The sequence below is a fragment of the Nasonia vitripennis genome, chromosome 2, assembly GCF_009193385.2.
Source record: "Nasonia vitripennis strain AsymCx chromosome 2, Nvit_psr_1.1, whole genome shotgun sequence".
NCBI classification, from domain to species: domain Eukaryota; kingdom Metazoa; phylum Arthropoda; class Insecta; order Hymenoptera; family Pteromalidae; genus Nasonia; species Nasonia vitripennis.
Window position 1 is genome coordinate 5,221,207 of NC_045758.1, and position 17,259 is coordinate 5,238,465.

Genomic DNA, 17,259 nt, shown 5'->3' on the forward strand with positions numbered 1-17,259 from the left:
CTCACCACCGTTCAATTTGAACTCATCACAACATAATAACAATAACAACAACAATGCCAAACAAAAGCAAAAATCATTACCTTGCATACATTCGTCGAGGTGGTGATCTCATTCTTCATGTTAGCCTGGTTGTACTGTTGATGAGCGCTGTAGCTGTCATCGACATCATTGCTTTCGAAAGCTTGGGGGAAACTGTTCGCCGTACTGACCACGCTGCCGTCTACCTCATGCTCAACCACTGTCGGCATTGGCGGAGCGTTCTCCCAAACCTTCTTAACTGATGCTATCTTCAGATTGAGCTCAGCTGTAGAGGGAGATATCGTGCTCTGACCGCCGGTGATGTGCATAGATCTAGGCATACCAAGACTCTTGCTCTTATCTTCTGTAAGCTGCGACAGATCTGAGTCGAACGTGAAGTCCAGCTTCATGTCTGCATTGTCCTCCTTGTTGTTAAATGAGAGCGGCATCTGTATTGGCTCCTGTTGCTGCTGGGGCAGCTTGTCCTTCATCAGTTCGTTGGGCTTGCTGGAGAACGCTACCGCCAGTGACTGCTGCTGGTGCTGTTGCAGCTGTGCGTTGTCATCCTCGATGTCGCTAGCTCGCTTATCGCGTGACTGGGCCTTAATGTGGTTCGAGTATTTGGACTTGATGGCCATATCGCCGGCAGAGCCGACGCTATTCTTAGTGTTTTTCGAGTAATTGGTGTTTTCAAATATGAGGGTTTGTACCGGGGGTGAGGAGGAGTCCTGGCCACCCTTGTCCTGTCCAGGGCCGCCGGCCTCCTTTACCTGCGCAAGCTTACCGCTGCTGACTTTGTCGCAGTTGGGCGAGTTGCGCTGGCTGTTACCGGTCGTGGCCCCCGTCTGCTGCTGCGAGTCGGCGTGGCCGGCGGCCTCGTGCTCGGCTGCAGCGCTGTTCTGCCCGGTCAGGCCCGACATCAGCTGGATGTCGGCTGGCACCGCTGCGGCAGCCGGCGACGGGGGCGAGCGGCTCGAGGATCCACCTGTGAACGGTTTATCCCAAGCATTGACGGTTGGAGGGAGCGCCACACCGCCAGGCGCATCTTTAATTGTATTGGCTTGCTGGTTTTGTGCCTTACCAGTGGCAGAATCGCTGGATTCGTTTCCACCGGCCTGCTGCTGTTGCTGCTGCTTGGCTAGTCGCTGCTTTTGGAAGCGTGGCGCTAGCTTCTGGCGACTGGCGTTGCGCTCGTATTGCTTAGGCGGAGCACCAGCACCGGCCTGACCGATAGGTTGTCCAAGAAGAGATGGGATGTTCTGGCCTTGCTGCTGACCCTGTTGCTGTTGAGATTGGGGACCGTTGGTCTTGGATTTCGAGCGGTCGCGCTCACCACGGTCCTTGTCCCGATCGCGACGTCCAGGTTTCGAGCTTTGCTGTTGCTCCTCCTTTTGCTGCTGCTGGCGGCTCGACTCTTTGACGTTCTTCTTTGAGCGGACTTCCTGGAAGCCATCGGCATCGATCTTTTCGTCGCCAGCGTTCATGCCGTCATCTATACAGTTACTATCGACATCCATGTCGGGTGCGTTACCACCGCGCTTGTCCTTTGACTGCTTAGTGTTGATGTCGTTAAGTGCCTGATTCACTAGGTTGGGATCGTTCAGCTTTATCTCATCGATCCTGTTCACCGTAGAATCTTTGTTGATGATGGAGGACTTCATGTTGTTGATGGGTCCAGCATTAGCCGAGCCTTGGCTTCTAGGTCTACCATTTTGCGCTTGCGAGTTCTGCATTAGCGGTGGAATATTTCCCGAGTGATGATTACGTTGGCCGTTGTCTCTGTTGCCCGCGCGTTCAGCGGCGTTCTGAGCATTTCGACCTTTTTCGCCACCACCGGGTGCACGATTCGACTGCGCATTGGAAGACTTTTGACCGCCTTTCTCACCTCGTGGTTCTCTGTTCTCTCTGTTCTCTCTGTTACCTCTTGGCTCTCTAGGCTCTCTGGGATGCTGCTGTGCATTGTTGCCGACGGCGTTAGCATTTTCTCTTCTTTCACCCCTGCTTCCGAATGACTTGCCAGAGCGGCTACCGTGTTTCCTGTCATCAGCGTGCTCCTCGCTGTTCTCAGATGTCGTTTCCCAATCTTCATTACCAAGTTCGTTTTTATTGTTGGCATTATTCACGCCTCGCGAACGATGCTCGCTTCCAGCACCACCGCCTCCGCGGCCTCTTCTGCTTCCACTCCTCGTTCTCTTGGATCTTGAATCCTCCTTCTTGGCGCCTCGAGCGTTACCACCGCTGCCCTCGTGGTTAGCGGCGTTAAGCTGGTTAGGCGACTTGGCATGTCTACCGGTAATACCGGCAGTCAAGGCCTGTTGCTTGGCAATGATTTTATCGTCAGTGGACTCGGATTGGTTAGTCGCGTTTCCGCCGTCTTCGTGCTCGGAGGGAGTAGGAGTGGATGAGTGTTGCTGCTTGCCACTATTGTTTTCGTCAATTCTGTCCGAGGAAAAGGGGCTTTTGCTGGGCGGCGGGCCGTAACCCTCCATGCGCCCACTGGCGGCGCTCCCAGTTGTACTGGCTGATCCGCGGTTATTGCGAAACCCACCGCGACCGCGGCGCGAAGGCTCTCCTGACGGGGCGAAGCCCTCTCGACTTGGTCGTCCAGATCCGCGTGAATCTGCAAAATCAGCTGCACCTTCAGCACGCTTATTATTGCGTGATTGGCTGTCCCTCTGGTTTTCCCTTTGGTTTTCTCTCTGATTTTCTCTCTGGTTGTCTCTTTGATTATCTCTCTGGTTATCTCTTTGATTTTCCCGTTGATAGTCTCCGCCGCGAGAAGGTTGTTGCTGCTGATTCTGTTGCTGTAGTTGATCTTCTTTCCTCGAAGATGCAGCGTTGCGATTGCGCTCTTCCTTCTCACCTTTAGGAGCAGACGGCTTAGGCGATCTTGCTGCAGAGGGTCGCCTCTCATCCTTGGTGGAATCAGTGGAGCCCGAAACCAACTCGTCTCCGCTAAGCTCTGAATCAGTGCGATCGTAAGTTCCACTCTTAGCGGAACCTGGCCGACCTCCCATAGATCGAGGACCGGCTGCTCGGCGTCCGCGAGCTGGAGGAGGTTCTGCACCTCGCCAAGTTCGCTGGCCGTAAGCGTTACTGTTGTTAAAGGCGCCTCCGGCATTTCCAGCGTTAGCACCACTGTTTGCATTCCCTGCACCAGTTCCACTACTAACAGTACCGGAGCCAGTGCCGCCGTTGCCGCCACCGCTGCCCCATGTACGGGCTGCACGAGACTCGCCGCCACGGGGACCACGAGAGCCGCTGCTGCTAGCTCGGTTACGCGCGTTCTTATCGCGCTTATCATCCTTGAGAGAATCTTTGTCAGTGTCGTTGTGTGTAGCCTCGAGGTCGCTGCCCGCCAAGCGCTTGCCACCATCAATGCTCAGCTTCTCGATGCTCTGGGCCAATTTCTTGTCGTCATCATTGCTGTGCTGTGACTCCATCATCATGCGTTTCTCTTCTTCCTCCTTCTCAAAAGTGGGCGAAACTGCATCCGCCCAAGCAGTGCTCTTGGTTTCACGGGGCTCAGGCGTACGCTCGGGTTTACCGCGATTCCAGGCTAATTCACTGCTATCTTTTTTAGTGTCAAGGGACTGGTCGGTCGGCTTGCCAGGCTCCTTCTTGTCTAGCGGCTCGTTGCGTTTCAGCTGAGCAAGTCCGCCGCGTTTAATCTCCTCCTGGTCAAGCTTATCTTTAGTTACCGGACCTGACGGCTGTCTACGGTCGCGCGGGGGCGGCGGTCCCTCGCGATCCCGATCCCGGTCCCGATCGCGTATGTCCTCGCGAAAAATATGCTGCTGTTGTTTCTTGTTGTCTTCGTAATCGGAAAAATCATTGCAAGCCGCCCAGGAACCACTGTCTCGGGACGACTTGTTGTTGTGAAAGTCGTCATCGGCAGTCCGGAGCGAGCCTCTGGATTCACGGGAAGTTCGGCTGTCGCGTGAGTCCGGGCGCTGAGGACGTTCGCTGCGCTGCAGCTCGTCACCCGAGCGCGACAACTCGCCACCACTACGGCGATTGCTTTCGGCTGAGCCGGAACGATCGTCATGCGAGCGCAAGTCGCGACGTTCTTCACGCCATTCTGGTCCGCTTGAATCGCCACGACCATGTTGGCTGGCTTGTGGTTGGTCGTCGAATGAGTCTTGCGATGTTGGACCCTAAAAAAATATAACGCAGTGCGCATTAGTAATCTTTATTCTATAATAAGCTTTGTTTTAATAATTTTCAAATGGTGCTTTTATCCTACCTTAGAGTAATTATCATAATCTTTCTTGTCTCTGAGATCTCTGTCTCTAAGATCTCTGCCATCCCGCCCTTCACGAGCGTCTCTGCCCTCTGGTTTATCATCGTATCGGCGGTCAGGATGCTGATCTGCCCAGCTGCCAGTATCTCTTCCGTCTCTGCCGTGTCTGTCGTCATACTCATAGTCCTTGTAGCGATCACCCCGTTCAGACCTGCGTGGTGGGTAGTCGTCATAGTAGCCTCCGTCAGAGCCCTGCTTTCTAGCAGGTTCGTAACGTCCGCTACCAGAGTGTCGGTGTCGCTCATCGGAGCGCGGGGCTGGCGGGGCCCGAGGGCCAGGCCTGCTGTTGCCGCCGGGGCCCAGGTCATCGTCAAGCGGTCCCGAGACGTCAGAGTCGGCGCGCGTACGACGCGGTGGAGCCGAGAGCGCATGTCCGGACTTCATGCTGCTGCCTACATTTGGTCAAACGTCGAATTTTTGTTTTCGTTCCGAGAGAAGAAGGGAAGAAGAAGAGAAATATTTATGTTAGTCAAACATTAAAAGAGCTGAAAGATGGGCGGTTGTTCAGAGCAAAGGATGTTTCACTAGCTATTGGAAATGCAAAAGTTTTTCATTGTTTAACAGAGTTTATGTTTTTGATGATAAGCGTTGTGCGAGTTTATCAGACATTGAACTTATGCATATTTAATCACTTATTCAGAGTTATAATTAGTTCCATTGCTCAAAACGTAATTTGACCTCTCAATGAAGACGAATTCGCGATGCTTGAAAAACTTCTGATTGGTGTTATTTCAATTACTTCCTGTTATTTTCTGTTATAGTATAATTAACTCGATCAGTATTTATTTCCATATACGTTAAATCAACATTTGGCATAGCCTCGCTAGTGAAACTTCCCTCATTAATGATGACGATTTAGTGCGCAGCATTAAAATTTCGATTTAGGCAGCCAATACGTCAATGTCTAGGCGAAAGGTATATACAAAAGTGCAGACATATAGATTTCATGTGTTATACAATTTGCAAGCTTAAGAGGAATATTCGTGTGCGGAATTAATAACATACTTGGATTAAAATGTTTATTCATTCACATCCATTATCATCCTGAAACTACATTCTATCTGTAAAAAGTACCCATAAACGCATTTCGTCTAAATTTATAGTTAAAGCCGAGCTTATGCATTTAATCGCCGTTATTTTTACAGGCGAATTTGGATAACATGATATTATATGGGTCCTCTTAACAGTACAACATCTAAAGAACAAAGCAACAAATAAATTAAGGTGGACATTTTGCGAGCATATTATTGGACAGCAAGACCTAAAAGGAATGAAAAATATGACGAGGGTTTGTGACGGGTGTGCGAGGTATGAGCAGATACACTAATTGAGAAAAAAAAATATCTAAAAAATGCAACCATAAAAAAAATCTATTTGAAGGCAGAGAGAAAGTTAAATCGCTGAATGACACGTACTCAATGAGTTAGAATGGTTATGGACCCATCGACTTGGGTCGTATTGCTGCGAAAATGAAACTGGCTGCGAGCGTTCGGCGCTGGGGGACAGCCGGCTATTGGGAGCCCCACCTGCACCGGCGCCGCTTCTCTCCGCCTGCTGCTTTTGGAATCTCGGCGGCAGATTGCTCTGAAAGTGCCGGGAGAAGGCAGGCTCCCTCATCTCGCGCTGATCACGCTCACGCTCACGCTCGCGATCACGCTCGTTGCGGATGCTACCTGTGCCGCCGCCGCTGCCGGTCGACTGCTCGGCAGAAGCCTGCTGTTGCTGGCGCATGAAAGAAGGACGGTCTATCTGGCGGAACTCACTTTGTGACTGTTGACTCGATGATGATTGAGAATCGCCACGGCCTGCTGCCTTGATATCGTCCTTGGCTCCAACACCTTCTGAGGACGAAGTACGTGAACGCTCGCGGCCCTCGCGCTCCCTTTCCCACTCGGGCACGGGTATAACCGGACCTGACACGGGGCCAGACTTGCTGCCGCCACTCTCGTTGCCCGAATGTTGGTGATCGTCATCCTTTAGCTTATGCTTCTCTTTAAGCTTGTTTTCCAGATCCTGGAGTTTCTTAGCTGCAGCCTGCTTTGTAATTTCCTGAAAACGTTTCTCTTCTTCCTCTTTGCGCTGGCGAGCGCGCTCTACAGCTGATGCGACCTTCTCACCCTGCTCACGGCGACGCTGGTGCCACAGTTCTTCTTCTTCATCTGCGAAATGAGCATAATCAAACGTTTATAGTGAAATAACAATAAGAAATTAATTATACGAATATCAAAAGAAAGCCATCTCTTTACCTCTTACGGAGTGTACAGTTCTCAAAGGTGGTTGTTGTGGTATCGGGTAGTTAGATGGTGGTGGTCCACGATAATCACGAGGCACGGGGCCCTGGTTATTCCACGAGCGCAGTGACTGCATTTCGCCTCTGGGCTCATTCCTGTTACCGGGACCAACGCTCTCCTTCTGATCATCGCGCTTCAAGTGATCGCGGGCATTGAGTTGCTGTGGCGGCTCTTTATCATCATGCAAATGTTTGTCCTCATTTGGATGAGAGTGACCATGACCATGGCCGAGAGCATGCTTATCCTGCTGCTCCTGTTTACGAACATCGTCCGACGGTTTAGACTTGCTTGGCAGGCCAGAATGAGTAGACGGCGGCGGAGCCGAATCATTCTCTGCCTCGTCGTCGCTGAAGGCTAGTTTTTGATTGTAATCGATATCGTCGGAAGCCGTCCAGCCGGCGTCGCGCGAGATGTCGTCCATGCGCGACAAGTCCTCTTCCTTGATGATAGGGCGCGGTACGATTTCTTCTTCAACGGGCTGCTGCGGCGGACCACCACGACCCTCACGTTCGGGACGTTGCTGTTGTTGTTGTTGCTGCGGTGGCTCGCGACCCGACGGATAGTTAAAGCGGGGTCTCGGTCCGCCTGCAGGGAACTGTGCCTGGAAGTTTCCACCAGCTGGAAAATTGCCTCTATACATCTGCAAATGAAATCGCAAACATTTTAATACATATTATTGCAAGACTGTTTGTAAAGGAAAGGAACCGAAAAAAGACTTACGAATGGAGGAATGATGCCTCTGTAGTGATGCATGTTGGGTCCGACCTGCTGGTTCTGATCGTTCTGTGCTCCGGCATGTTGGCCTGCCGGGCCCATGGCCGTGCCTGGCGACGGGCCCGAGTTCGGTCGTCCGCCAGCGGGACCATCTGAACCTAGAGCTGGACCGCCACGGCCAAGCGGGGGGCCCTGGACCCCCGGAATATTCCCACTTCCGGCCATTCCTACTGCTCCCCCTGCACCTTGCCCAGCCGGTATGCGACTTCCACCTTGGATCCAGCTTCCTTCGCCTGCAAAACAAAAATAAACCAGGTTTGTTATTGAAATTTTTTTTAATTTAGAGGACCCACTTATAGCTATAATTAGAACGTAAATATAGATCAAAACTAAAGGAAGTCAATTGACTACTTCAATGAGAACAATAATGTCGTGTATTTGTTTGACTTACTTTGGGGACGTAGACTTGGCCCAGGACCGTATTGTGCGTTTTCTCGGTTTTGTGGTGGCTGCTGACCTGTCGGTCCACCTCCTAAATTAAAAAAAGCACATTAATCATCGATTTCCATAAGATAAATTAAACATAATTCATAGCAAAATAATAGTTATTAAAAAAACTTTTAAGTAAGTATAATCGTGTAGATTTGATAAATAGAAAAAATAAATTATAAAATCACAGCAAACAACATTCATCACTGTTAATGGATATTGGTGCATTGTCTGAGAAAAGTTGTTTTATCTTTTAATAAAATGTTTGTATAGAAATAAATAAGTTCATCAAAACGTATGAACATAGGCTTGGTTTAATAAAATTTAAAACTAATATTAAGTAATGCATTTACAGTATCTACAACAAAAAATAGTATCCAAATCTGAATAATCACACTTACTAATAAAGTAAGAAAAGGAAACAAAAAGTAAAATACTACAATAGTCTGACATTTCTCTGCAACAGCTATGGCTTTCAGGTTAAATAAATGCTTGTAAAATAAAATTAGCAAAAAGAATGGTAGAGTAAAAACAAAATAATTTCTAAGAATCAAATGAAGAACATATGACAAAAATTGGCTGCATATTCTTTAGTGTGCCTCAAGGATCATTGGCGTGTAAAAAATATTACAATCTTGTAAACTTTTTACATTCATGATGACTGAACACCACAAGGAGAATATTTCAGAAATAAAAATAATACAATATAATCAGAGCTACAGCGACCAAGAACTGAGGATCTGGGGTGCGACAAAACACTGATAATCTTCAAAATAGTGCAACAAAATCAATATACAGTACAAGGTATCTACACATCACGAAATCAAAGAAATCAAAACTATCTAGCACAGCTAAACGGCGGCAAGCACTGCAGCCCACCTGAGTGGTTGTGGGAATACGACTGTTGCTGCAGCATTGATTGGTGCTGCGCAGCATTTGCATTTGTAGCCGTTGAGGAGGTTTGTTGCTGGCCCTGATTTGAGACTGAGGCAGAGGACTGCCCGCTGAGACTGGGAAATTCGTGTTGGAACTGCGGGGACTGATGGGCAAGGAAGCTCAGTCCAAGAGCACCTCTTACACCTCTCCCTGACTCCACAAGCCCCGCGTAACCAATTGCTGCAGCCACAGCATTTAATGTACACACAGCTATCAGTTAGTTTCAGCTAAGGCTTGCCGCAGCAAAAAAATAGTCGCACTCTTTTTTCTGCTTTGCCAATTTTTTTTCTACTCCTATCAGATTTTATATTTTTCTCTTTTATTGAGCCAACGTTGTGCTTCTCAATGTAGACATTTATCATACTCAACATGATTAAAGATCCATTGGTCATTGAAAAAATAGAATTCTTTTAAAAAATATCTGTACTTAAAGTTTACTTTTTTACACATAATTGACTAAAAAAGCAGTACATATACTTTTTCTACTTATCGAATTTATAATAAATAAACAAGCCTATTATTATTAGCATATTATAATCAGAATCTATATATTTTGGGGTCAACTTTTAACTGTTAACATTCAAGGATTGAGACTATCGCCATGTTACAGACAGTAAATTGCATCCTCGACAAGCTGAAAATAGCATGAGGCAAGAGCATATGTTTGTTTATAGACAGGGTATATCAGACTGCCAGATCATTCGCCGCACACAAGTTCAAGTGTTTGCTTGGGTTAATGTATAGAGATGAAAAAGTATTATTTCTAGCTTACCAGCATCTCCTGATCTGCTCATGATTGCGCTCCATGATGACTTGTTCCCTGCTTCTGATGGATGTGGAGATTGTGTACTGCTTTGTTGCCCTGGCAGTGGTGGATGCTGTTGTGATGTCAGAGACGTGGGTGTGGGTCCTGTTGTACATTGTGCGGGTGATGAGTTGGTCTATTTGAAACAAGAAAAGACAACAAAAAATTAGTCATTTTAAAGTTTTTTTTTTTAAATCTTTTAGATATTTATTTGTTAGCGTTTTTATACTTACAGTAGTGTTATCGGATGGAGTGTTTGCTGTTGTTGTGGTACTAGTTGTAGGTGCTGTTTCCTTGGTCGTGGCCCAACCGCTTCCGCCGCTAGGTACTAAACTGACAGCTGGATCGCTGCTACTGATCTCACTTCTCAAACTAGGCAGATTAGCAGGTGGTCGGCGCGCCGAGGGCACCTTTCCCAAGCTTTGCATTCCATGTTTGCGGGGTACTGTATTCTTCTGCTGGTGTTGTTCCAAAGACTCTCCCTATTTGTTTTAATATGGCATATTTAATTTTCAGACTCACATTTACAGAACAGTGAATTGCAATGATCAAGATGCTTACCCTGCTCGACCTGTACAAACTATTGATATCTATCGATTGGTACTTTGTCTTTCCTTTCTCCCCCTTCGACACAATCCCCGACAGAGTAGACATGCTGTCTGCAGGCAACCATTTAGTATCTACTCAGACCCAACGAACGAACCCTTTGTCTGAAACAGAAGAAGTAACATCATGTAATATTACACAAGCATCATCACATAGTGAATGTGGAAAGAATGGTGTACACATCGATTTGCCTGACAATTGATTCCAAGCAGGCGAAATTGTTTAGAAAACACGACCTAACCTTACAGTTTAGAAGTCCAAGCTCGCAATCGCTGCGAAACAACGCACGCTCGCGAAATACCACACAGCTATCGAACCCCGACGATCAGCAACGTAAAAGTATACGAGCAACAAGACAGTTCAACACAAAGCAAAATGAGAAAAAAAAGCAGCCCAACGGAGTCGTATTCATCACATGACTCGCGTCGAAGCCGATAAGTATACAAGTGTATAAGAATAATCCAGCCTTGCCTTCCTTACGCGCTCGGCAATATACATCCGCCAAGTTCAGCACAACGAGGCACTTCCTTCCTATAAACTTATAGATATATATATTCTCCGCGAAACGAGAACTAGCCAAGGCTCTAGAAAGACATTCCCGATAAGCGGACCGAGTTACTTCCCAGAAGGGGCATTACTCACGCCGCGGCGTCGTCGCGAAAATTCCAAAGTCCTCCCGACGATGATGATAGCCAGCCGATATCGTCTTCGGTGCGCGTATTATGGCTACGAAATCGGCATTACCATTCAAAGGACCTGAGCCGAATCGTGAGCGTGTCTATATAAGTAAGGAACAATGGGCATATAGATGCTATAATGTAACCCGGAGTCTCTTCGGCTGTCAGGCCCCGTGCCACGCACTATCTCTGTCCGCTCAAACGTACACGAGTATCTCCCTCTCTTTCTCTCTCATCATCTCCAGTTCCAGAGAGCAGCGCACACGCCGCCCGTTTCTTCCGCAAAGGGAAAAATCCAGCGTGGAATCTTGCGAGAAAGAGATAGAGAGAGAGAGAGAGAGAGAGAGGCGACGTAGTACCTATACCTATAAACGGCACCTTCTTGCAGGTCCCTTTGCCTTGTCTCTTCCACTACCTACTGCGTACGACCCCGTCCCTCGGGGAGCAGAAGAAAAAAGTCGTCGGCGGCGAAGACGACTATCGGTGGGCGTCGCGCCCCGTCCTCTCTTTCTCTCTCTCTCTCTCTCTTTTGGTTCTAAGCGGCAGCGCTGTATGCTACGCGTCGTGCATATAAGTGCGAGAGTGTGTATACGGGACGAGACACACGTACGATTATATAGGTGTATAGAGGAGAGTACCTATATACGCTCAGCGAAATATAAAGCGCGCAAAATGCCCGCGACGGCCAAGGCGACCGCGGAGCGAAAGAGAGAGAGAGAGAGTTCGCTGGCCGCAGCGAGATTCTCTCTGCGGAGGCAGCTTTGTCCGGCTCGCACGGCTCCTCTCTCTCTCTCTCTCTTCCTTCCGTTTATGCATGCGTGCTCCTACGTCTCGCGCGTCTTTATCGTTCGCCGCTGGCCCTCGATGTAGGCGGCATAGCGGTGCTTCTCTCTTAAAAAAAAACTCGCTGCCGTTGTTCGGAAGGACATGGCACGCACCGTCCATGCCATCTTTATTGTGCGCCACCGTCTCTTCCTCGTTCATTTTTCGATTTATCCGTCAGTCCATTCGTCTCTCTCTCTCTCTCTCTCGCTCTAACGGCGGCAGTGATCGAGAGAGAAAAGAGAGGAAATGGAGCAAGTACACCGACCGACCGAGTAAGCGAGCGAGCGAGCGAGCGAGAGAGAGAGAGGTATATAGCACGGAGACGACGCACTCGCGCGCACGTCGTCGCCGTGGGTCTCCGCCGAAGGAAAATGAAGCGAGTATTCCGCGAATCTCGAAAGAGCGCGAGCAAAAAACAGCCGCAGCAGCACACGGAATAAAGGGGGAGGAAATTCCGCTCTCGAGAGAATTCGAGCTGCGGCCGCGGCGGCGGCGACGCCGAGTAGAGAGAGAGAGAGAGAGAGAGAGAGAGAGAGAGAGAGAGAGAGAGATTGAGCGATGCGCGCGGCGAGCCGAGGGTGTCAGACGAAGAAGAAAAGGGCTCGGATTTGCCGTCCGCCGCCCTCGATACGTAGGTAACACACGAACAAACAAGTACGAGTACTCAGTACACAAGCGCGACGTCGCTGTACAGCGGGGCAAATCTAGTCCTCGGCGGATCGCTACCGCACGCAAGCGAGCGTACTATACACACTCTCTACGATGCGCACACGATGATGATGATGATGATGATGTGCTGCTGCTGCTGATGCTGATGAAGGAGCTCGCGGGGGGTATAGAACGCTGGCGAGAGACTCACCTTGGTCCGTCCAAATGGGTTCACGATTCCAGAAAATCGGGCCTCGTTAGCAAGTCCCAGAGCAGATTCGGAGAGGAGAGCGTCGTTGCTGCTGCGAGAACGGAAAGGAGCTGAGCCTGCGACGAGGGGACGCAGCTCTCGTGTACGTGCCTGCGTTGTGCTGTGCTGCTGCTGAGAGCGCACTCTACTGCTACTACTGTTCTTCGACGAGTAGACGTTATTATCTGGCGCTGTGCTTCCACGTATATATCCTTGAGAGACTTGTATTCCGATGCTGAAATCGTTGACGGGTGCTGCAGGACGACGCGCACACACCCCCGTCTCTCTCGCTCTCACGCACGCACTGCTCGCTCTCTACTATACTAGACTGCTGCTGCTGCTCTCGGCTGGCTTGTGCTGCGAACGACCGTGTATAGCGCTATCTTTGTATACGTATACGTCTGTCTGTGTGCGGGCGGACAATGCTGTCGCCTCGAACAGTTCTCTTGCTGGATTACCGGAATATTACTTTTGTACCTTGGCAGAGCGTTACTTCTTTTTTTTTTCTCGATCCGCAGGTAGAGAGAGAGTCGTCGGTGTCCGCGCCGCGCCTGCCTGTGCCGAGACACACGCCACTAAGTTCACTACTACTGATCTCGTTCTTTCTCTCTCTCTCTCTCTCTCTCTCTCTCTCCTTCGCTCACACGCACAGAAGACGAGCAGCACGACTGGGGAGCCTCCGTATATCTATCACTGTCTCTCTCTTGCTCGCTGCGCGCGTGTGTGTGTCGCTGCGGGTCGTCGCCTCGTCTACGCTCGCTACTTCCACTTCGCAGCTCGTCGCCTCTTTTCCCGTACGATTCGTCCAAGATGGCGAGTACGCGACTTTCGGCTCTCTTCTCGTCGATCCTTCTCCCCCTCTTTATTCGCTCTTTCTCTCTCTCTCTCTCTCTCTCGCGCGCGCGCGCGACGACTCGCTGTACTTACTGCTGCCGCTGCTGCTCGCCGCACTAGCCTACTCCTGACGGACACGGACCAGCGCTGTCCTGCTCGCACCTTCCGCGGATCAATACAATTACGTCATGCGGACAAGCCTCGTAGCGAAGCCGGAGACGCCGATGATGGCTGGAATGACCGGGTAAGAGGCAGGAACTTACTTGAGCGTTGCTCTCTATCTCTCTCGCTCCCCTGGAAATCCTTATAAGGCTGTTCGTGTCTTCAGGTGCGCAGGCGCACGTGACTGTCGCAGAAACGCGCAGTCGAGTGCCGCCCTCTGCGGAGGGAATGAGCCCCGCGAATTTTCAATTTGTTCCTGTTCGTGACAAGCCGTTTGTTTATATCTAGGTCTCTAGAGTTCAGCAGGTGAGAGATTCAGTTTTTTAGATTTTTGTCAATATGGAATGAATTTTTTGATATAGGCTGTATGGGATGTAATTCAAGGGCTCGACTAGGCCGTAATTTGCGAATTCATTAAGTCGTCGTTCAATCTAGGTTTGGGTATAGCGGTCGACAACCTTGACACACAAGCCGACTATCAAACGAGAGATCATTACCAGTGAAAAAGCTGCAATTTTTACTCAACTTCTTCATTATTCCTCCTAGCAGTTTGCGCAAATATTGATATAGAGATTATTGCGTCGCGCAAACGAAAACATGACGTATACTCGATGAGAATAATAGCTATAAAGATTATTTTTATGAAAGCCGCTATCGTGCACAACGAATTATCCAATCAAGCATTATATAATGCTTTCTCATTGTATTAATAAACAATCGCGCGTTACACGTTACAGGCGTCGATTGTTCTATTTTTTGAAATGCAGTCATTGACTGGCCATGACCATAGCTCGTCACTGACCGTTGAACTAGGTCGTCGCCGAAAATCTCAGCCGACGACACAGATTTTCGAAAGACACCCCTTATTTATGTACCCAATATATGTATATCAATAGTTTTCTCGCTGTCTCTCTACGACTAGCTGCAATAACATGCTGTCTGTATTAGGGTGGACCTTAATTATTATTTTTTTTTTTTTCACTCGGGCCGGGCAAATATAGCTTCTATATACCTCAAAAACCATGCGCATATAGGTTTTGAACCCATAGCATCGATTTTTCACGTGCCTCAAAGCACCCCAAGTTTCTTAAGGGATTTACATGTTAAAAAAGGGTCAAAACGTTTATCGTTCTGAAAACCTGTGAAAATTTTGGAATTTTAACTTTGGAAGTATATTTTCCCATGTATTTTGAGCCGCTGAATCGAATGGTGCTATTAGTTTTCGCCGTAATAGTGAAATAAAAAAGTTATAAGCCAAACTCGTTGAAAAACTCGAAAAATCGCAAAAAAAACGTGTAAAAATGGACTTTTAACGTTTATAATCAGTGATAAGTTGGAAAGTTTTTTTCAAAAACATACATTTTTATGTATTTTGAGCTCATTGAACGAATGGTGCAATTGGCTTTTGCCGATTCAATTGAGAAAACAAGATATAAGCCAAAATCGACAAAAAGGTCGAAAATCACGGCAAAGTGACCAAAAAATGGGTTTGTTACAATGTTACCAATACGAGGTCAATTTTTTTATACATAAAAAGTATAGTTATACATATCTGAAAAATTCTTTTGTATCGGATACGGGCTATGTTCAAAAACCGGAAGGGTAAACCGGAATGGCTGCGAGTGGCTGTTGTCGTTCCAGAATTCTTATTCCGGATTTTCGTTCCATCGAAGGGACCACGGCCTAAAGCATTTTCGGATCAGCGAAGGGATCAGCTGACACGAAGTAACGTGAATACAAAATGGTAGTGTTGAATGTATACATATTATATTATACAACGATAAACAATAAACACTGTACGTTCTCTCTATCATCGGACTCAGAGCAATGAGCACTGCACGGCGAGCATATAGCTCATGTAAACATAAGAATATTTATATTAAACTTATTTTCCTATTTAACCACGGCTCAATTTATTTCAACAGGTACTTTTTAATTTCGAGATATATTGCTCCGCATGAACAATTTTATTTAGTTTTTCAACAATGGCTTATAATTTACGCGAAAGAGTCAATCACATTGGATATTGTACTAATCAAATAGTTGCAACTAATAATCTACCAACGATAAAACAAGTACTAGCTGCTTTATTCTATAACCTACGAAGAGTTTCAAAGTCTGTACGTGAAAGTGCGAAGTTAACCATTGAAGAGTGTATCATTATTTGGAAGAAAGCTCGAATTCCTACGCAAGAAGATAAAAAATGTGTCATTAAACTGGAGGCTGAATATGAAAGATGGAGAAAAATACAAAGAAATGCTTCACCTAGATCAGACACTCAAATAAAAAATGAACAAACATATAAAGAAAGCATAAACAAATTATTTGACATTGCTTGCGCAGATGCTTTGAAAAAGATGGAAGAAGAATCTGATAAACAGTTTTTACTTGATCAGAGAGGCAGGGGCGTCTTTGTACAGAGGCCTAGGAGGCCCGGGACTAGGGCCCCAAGGTCCTGGGGGGGGGGGGGGGGGCCAAATCCAAGAATGAACCCAATAACCCAATAACCCTCCTACCCCACGAATCCAAACAAAACGTAAATACTATTAAATAATATCTAAACAAAAGCATGAAATAATAGAATGTAATTACACTATAATAATAGGTAATTTATTATAGCTAAAATGACATCGCTATGAAAGCTACATTTTTTTCTTGCTTTTTTACTTGCAAAATCGCAGATTAAATCATCAAATGAAATACAATTTAATACATCCGATTCTATATACATTATTGATAGATAGTTAAGCCTATCCTGTAACATCGTGTTTCTAAAGTAATTTTTTATATATTTAAGACTTGAAAATGATCTTTCTCCACTGCAGTTTGTTACCATCATACATAAAAAAATACGGAAACATATTTCAATATTTGGACATGTAGATGCTATACAATCTGTTTTTATTAATTTAAATAGATCTGAAATTGATAAAATTTGTTCCTCTCTTGTTTCGTGTATGTAATGCTTAAATTGTATACATTCTAAAACTAAACTTTCTGCTGATATATCGAAATCATAGTTTTTTGCAAGATTTTCGCAATTTTCTTGAATTATTTCATTATTCATTTTGTGCAATGTAGTAAAAAAACTGAAATTTGCGTGAACTTTATCATAAGCTTCTTTTCGCTGTCTTATGTTAGAGCAGAGAGAATCTATTATTGGATAAAAAATGTTAATTTTTAATTTATCTTCTTCACTAAAAGTAGTATCAGTAGCGACCCCTTCAAATGTAGTTATCTTGACACTTCTCGTTCGTGATCTCTGCTCATTTTTAGGAATCTCTTCAACGCCAAGAAATATTTTGGTTTTATCCAAAAACTCATTGAATTTGTCTCTTAAATCTATTAAATATTTTTCTAATGAGTTGAGTAAATTTACAACCACAGATAAACTAATGCTCTCTTTTTGTAATGACAAATTAGTCAAATTATAACTTTTTTATTTCACTATTACGGCGAAAACTAATAGCACCATTCGATTCAGCGGCTCAAAATACATGGGAAAATATACTTCCAAAGTTAAAATTCCAAAATTTTCACAGGTTTTCAGAACGATAAACGTTTTGACCCCTTTTTAACATGTAAATCCCTTAAGAAACTTGGGGTGCTTTGAGGCACGTGAAAAATCGATGCTATGGGTTCAAAACCTATATGCGCATGGTTTTTGAGGTATATAGAAGCTATATTTGCCCGGCCCGAGT

General features: G+C 46.6%; 1 protein-coding gene across 27 annotated transcripts in view; it reads right to left on the minus strand.

Annotated features, from left to right (window-relative positions):
• The window catches only part of LOC100121997 (protein PRRC2C), a 21,507-nt gene extending 7,878 nt beyond the window's left edge, over positions 1–13,629 (minus strand). For 15 of the 27 annotated variants that reach the window (XM_016981891.3, XM_016981902.3, XM_032596954.1 and 12 more), the window contains exons 1-11: positions 12,524–13,509; positions 10,118–10,266; positions 9,790–10,038; positions 9,524–9,692; positions 8,695–8,931; positions 7,778–7,858; positions 7,333–7,619; positions 6,568–7,252; positions 5,737–6,480; positions 4,265–4,713; positions 81–4,175 (exon numbers count right to left, since the gene is read on the minus strand). In XM_016981891.3, the coding sequence (XP_016837380.1) occupies positions 81–4,175; positions 4,265–4,713; positions 5,737–6,480; positions 6,568–7,252; positions 7,333–7,619; positions 7,778–7,858; positions 8,695–8,931; positions 9,524–9,692; positions 9,790–10,038; positions 10,118–10,210 (7,089 nt within the window). In that variant the 5' untranslated portion in view covers positions 10,211–10,266; positions 12,524–13,509. The other 12 variants (XM_032596958.1, XM_016981903.3, XM_032596951.1 and 9 more) reach the window with 11 other exon arrangements.
• Positions 13,630–17,259: the final 3,630 nt, after the last annotated feature.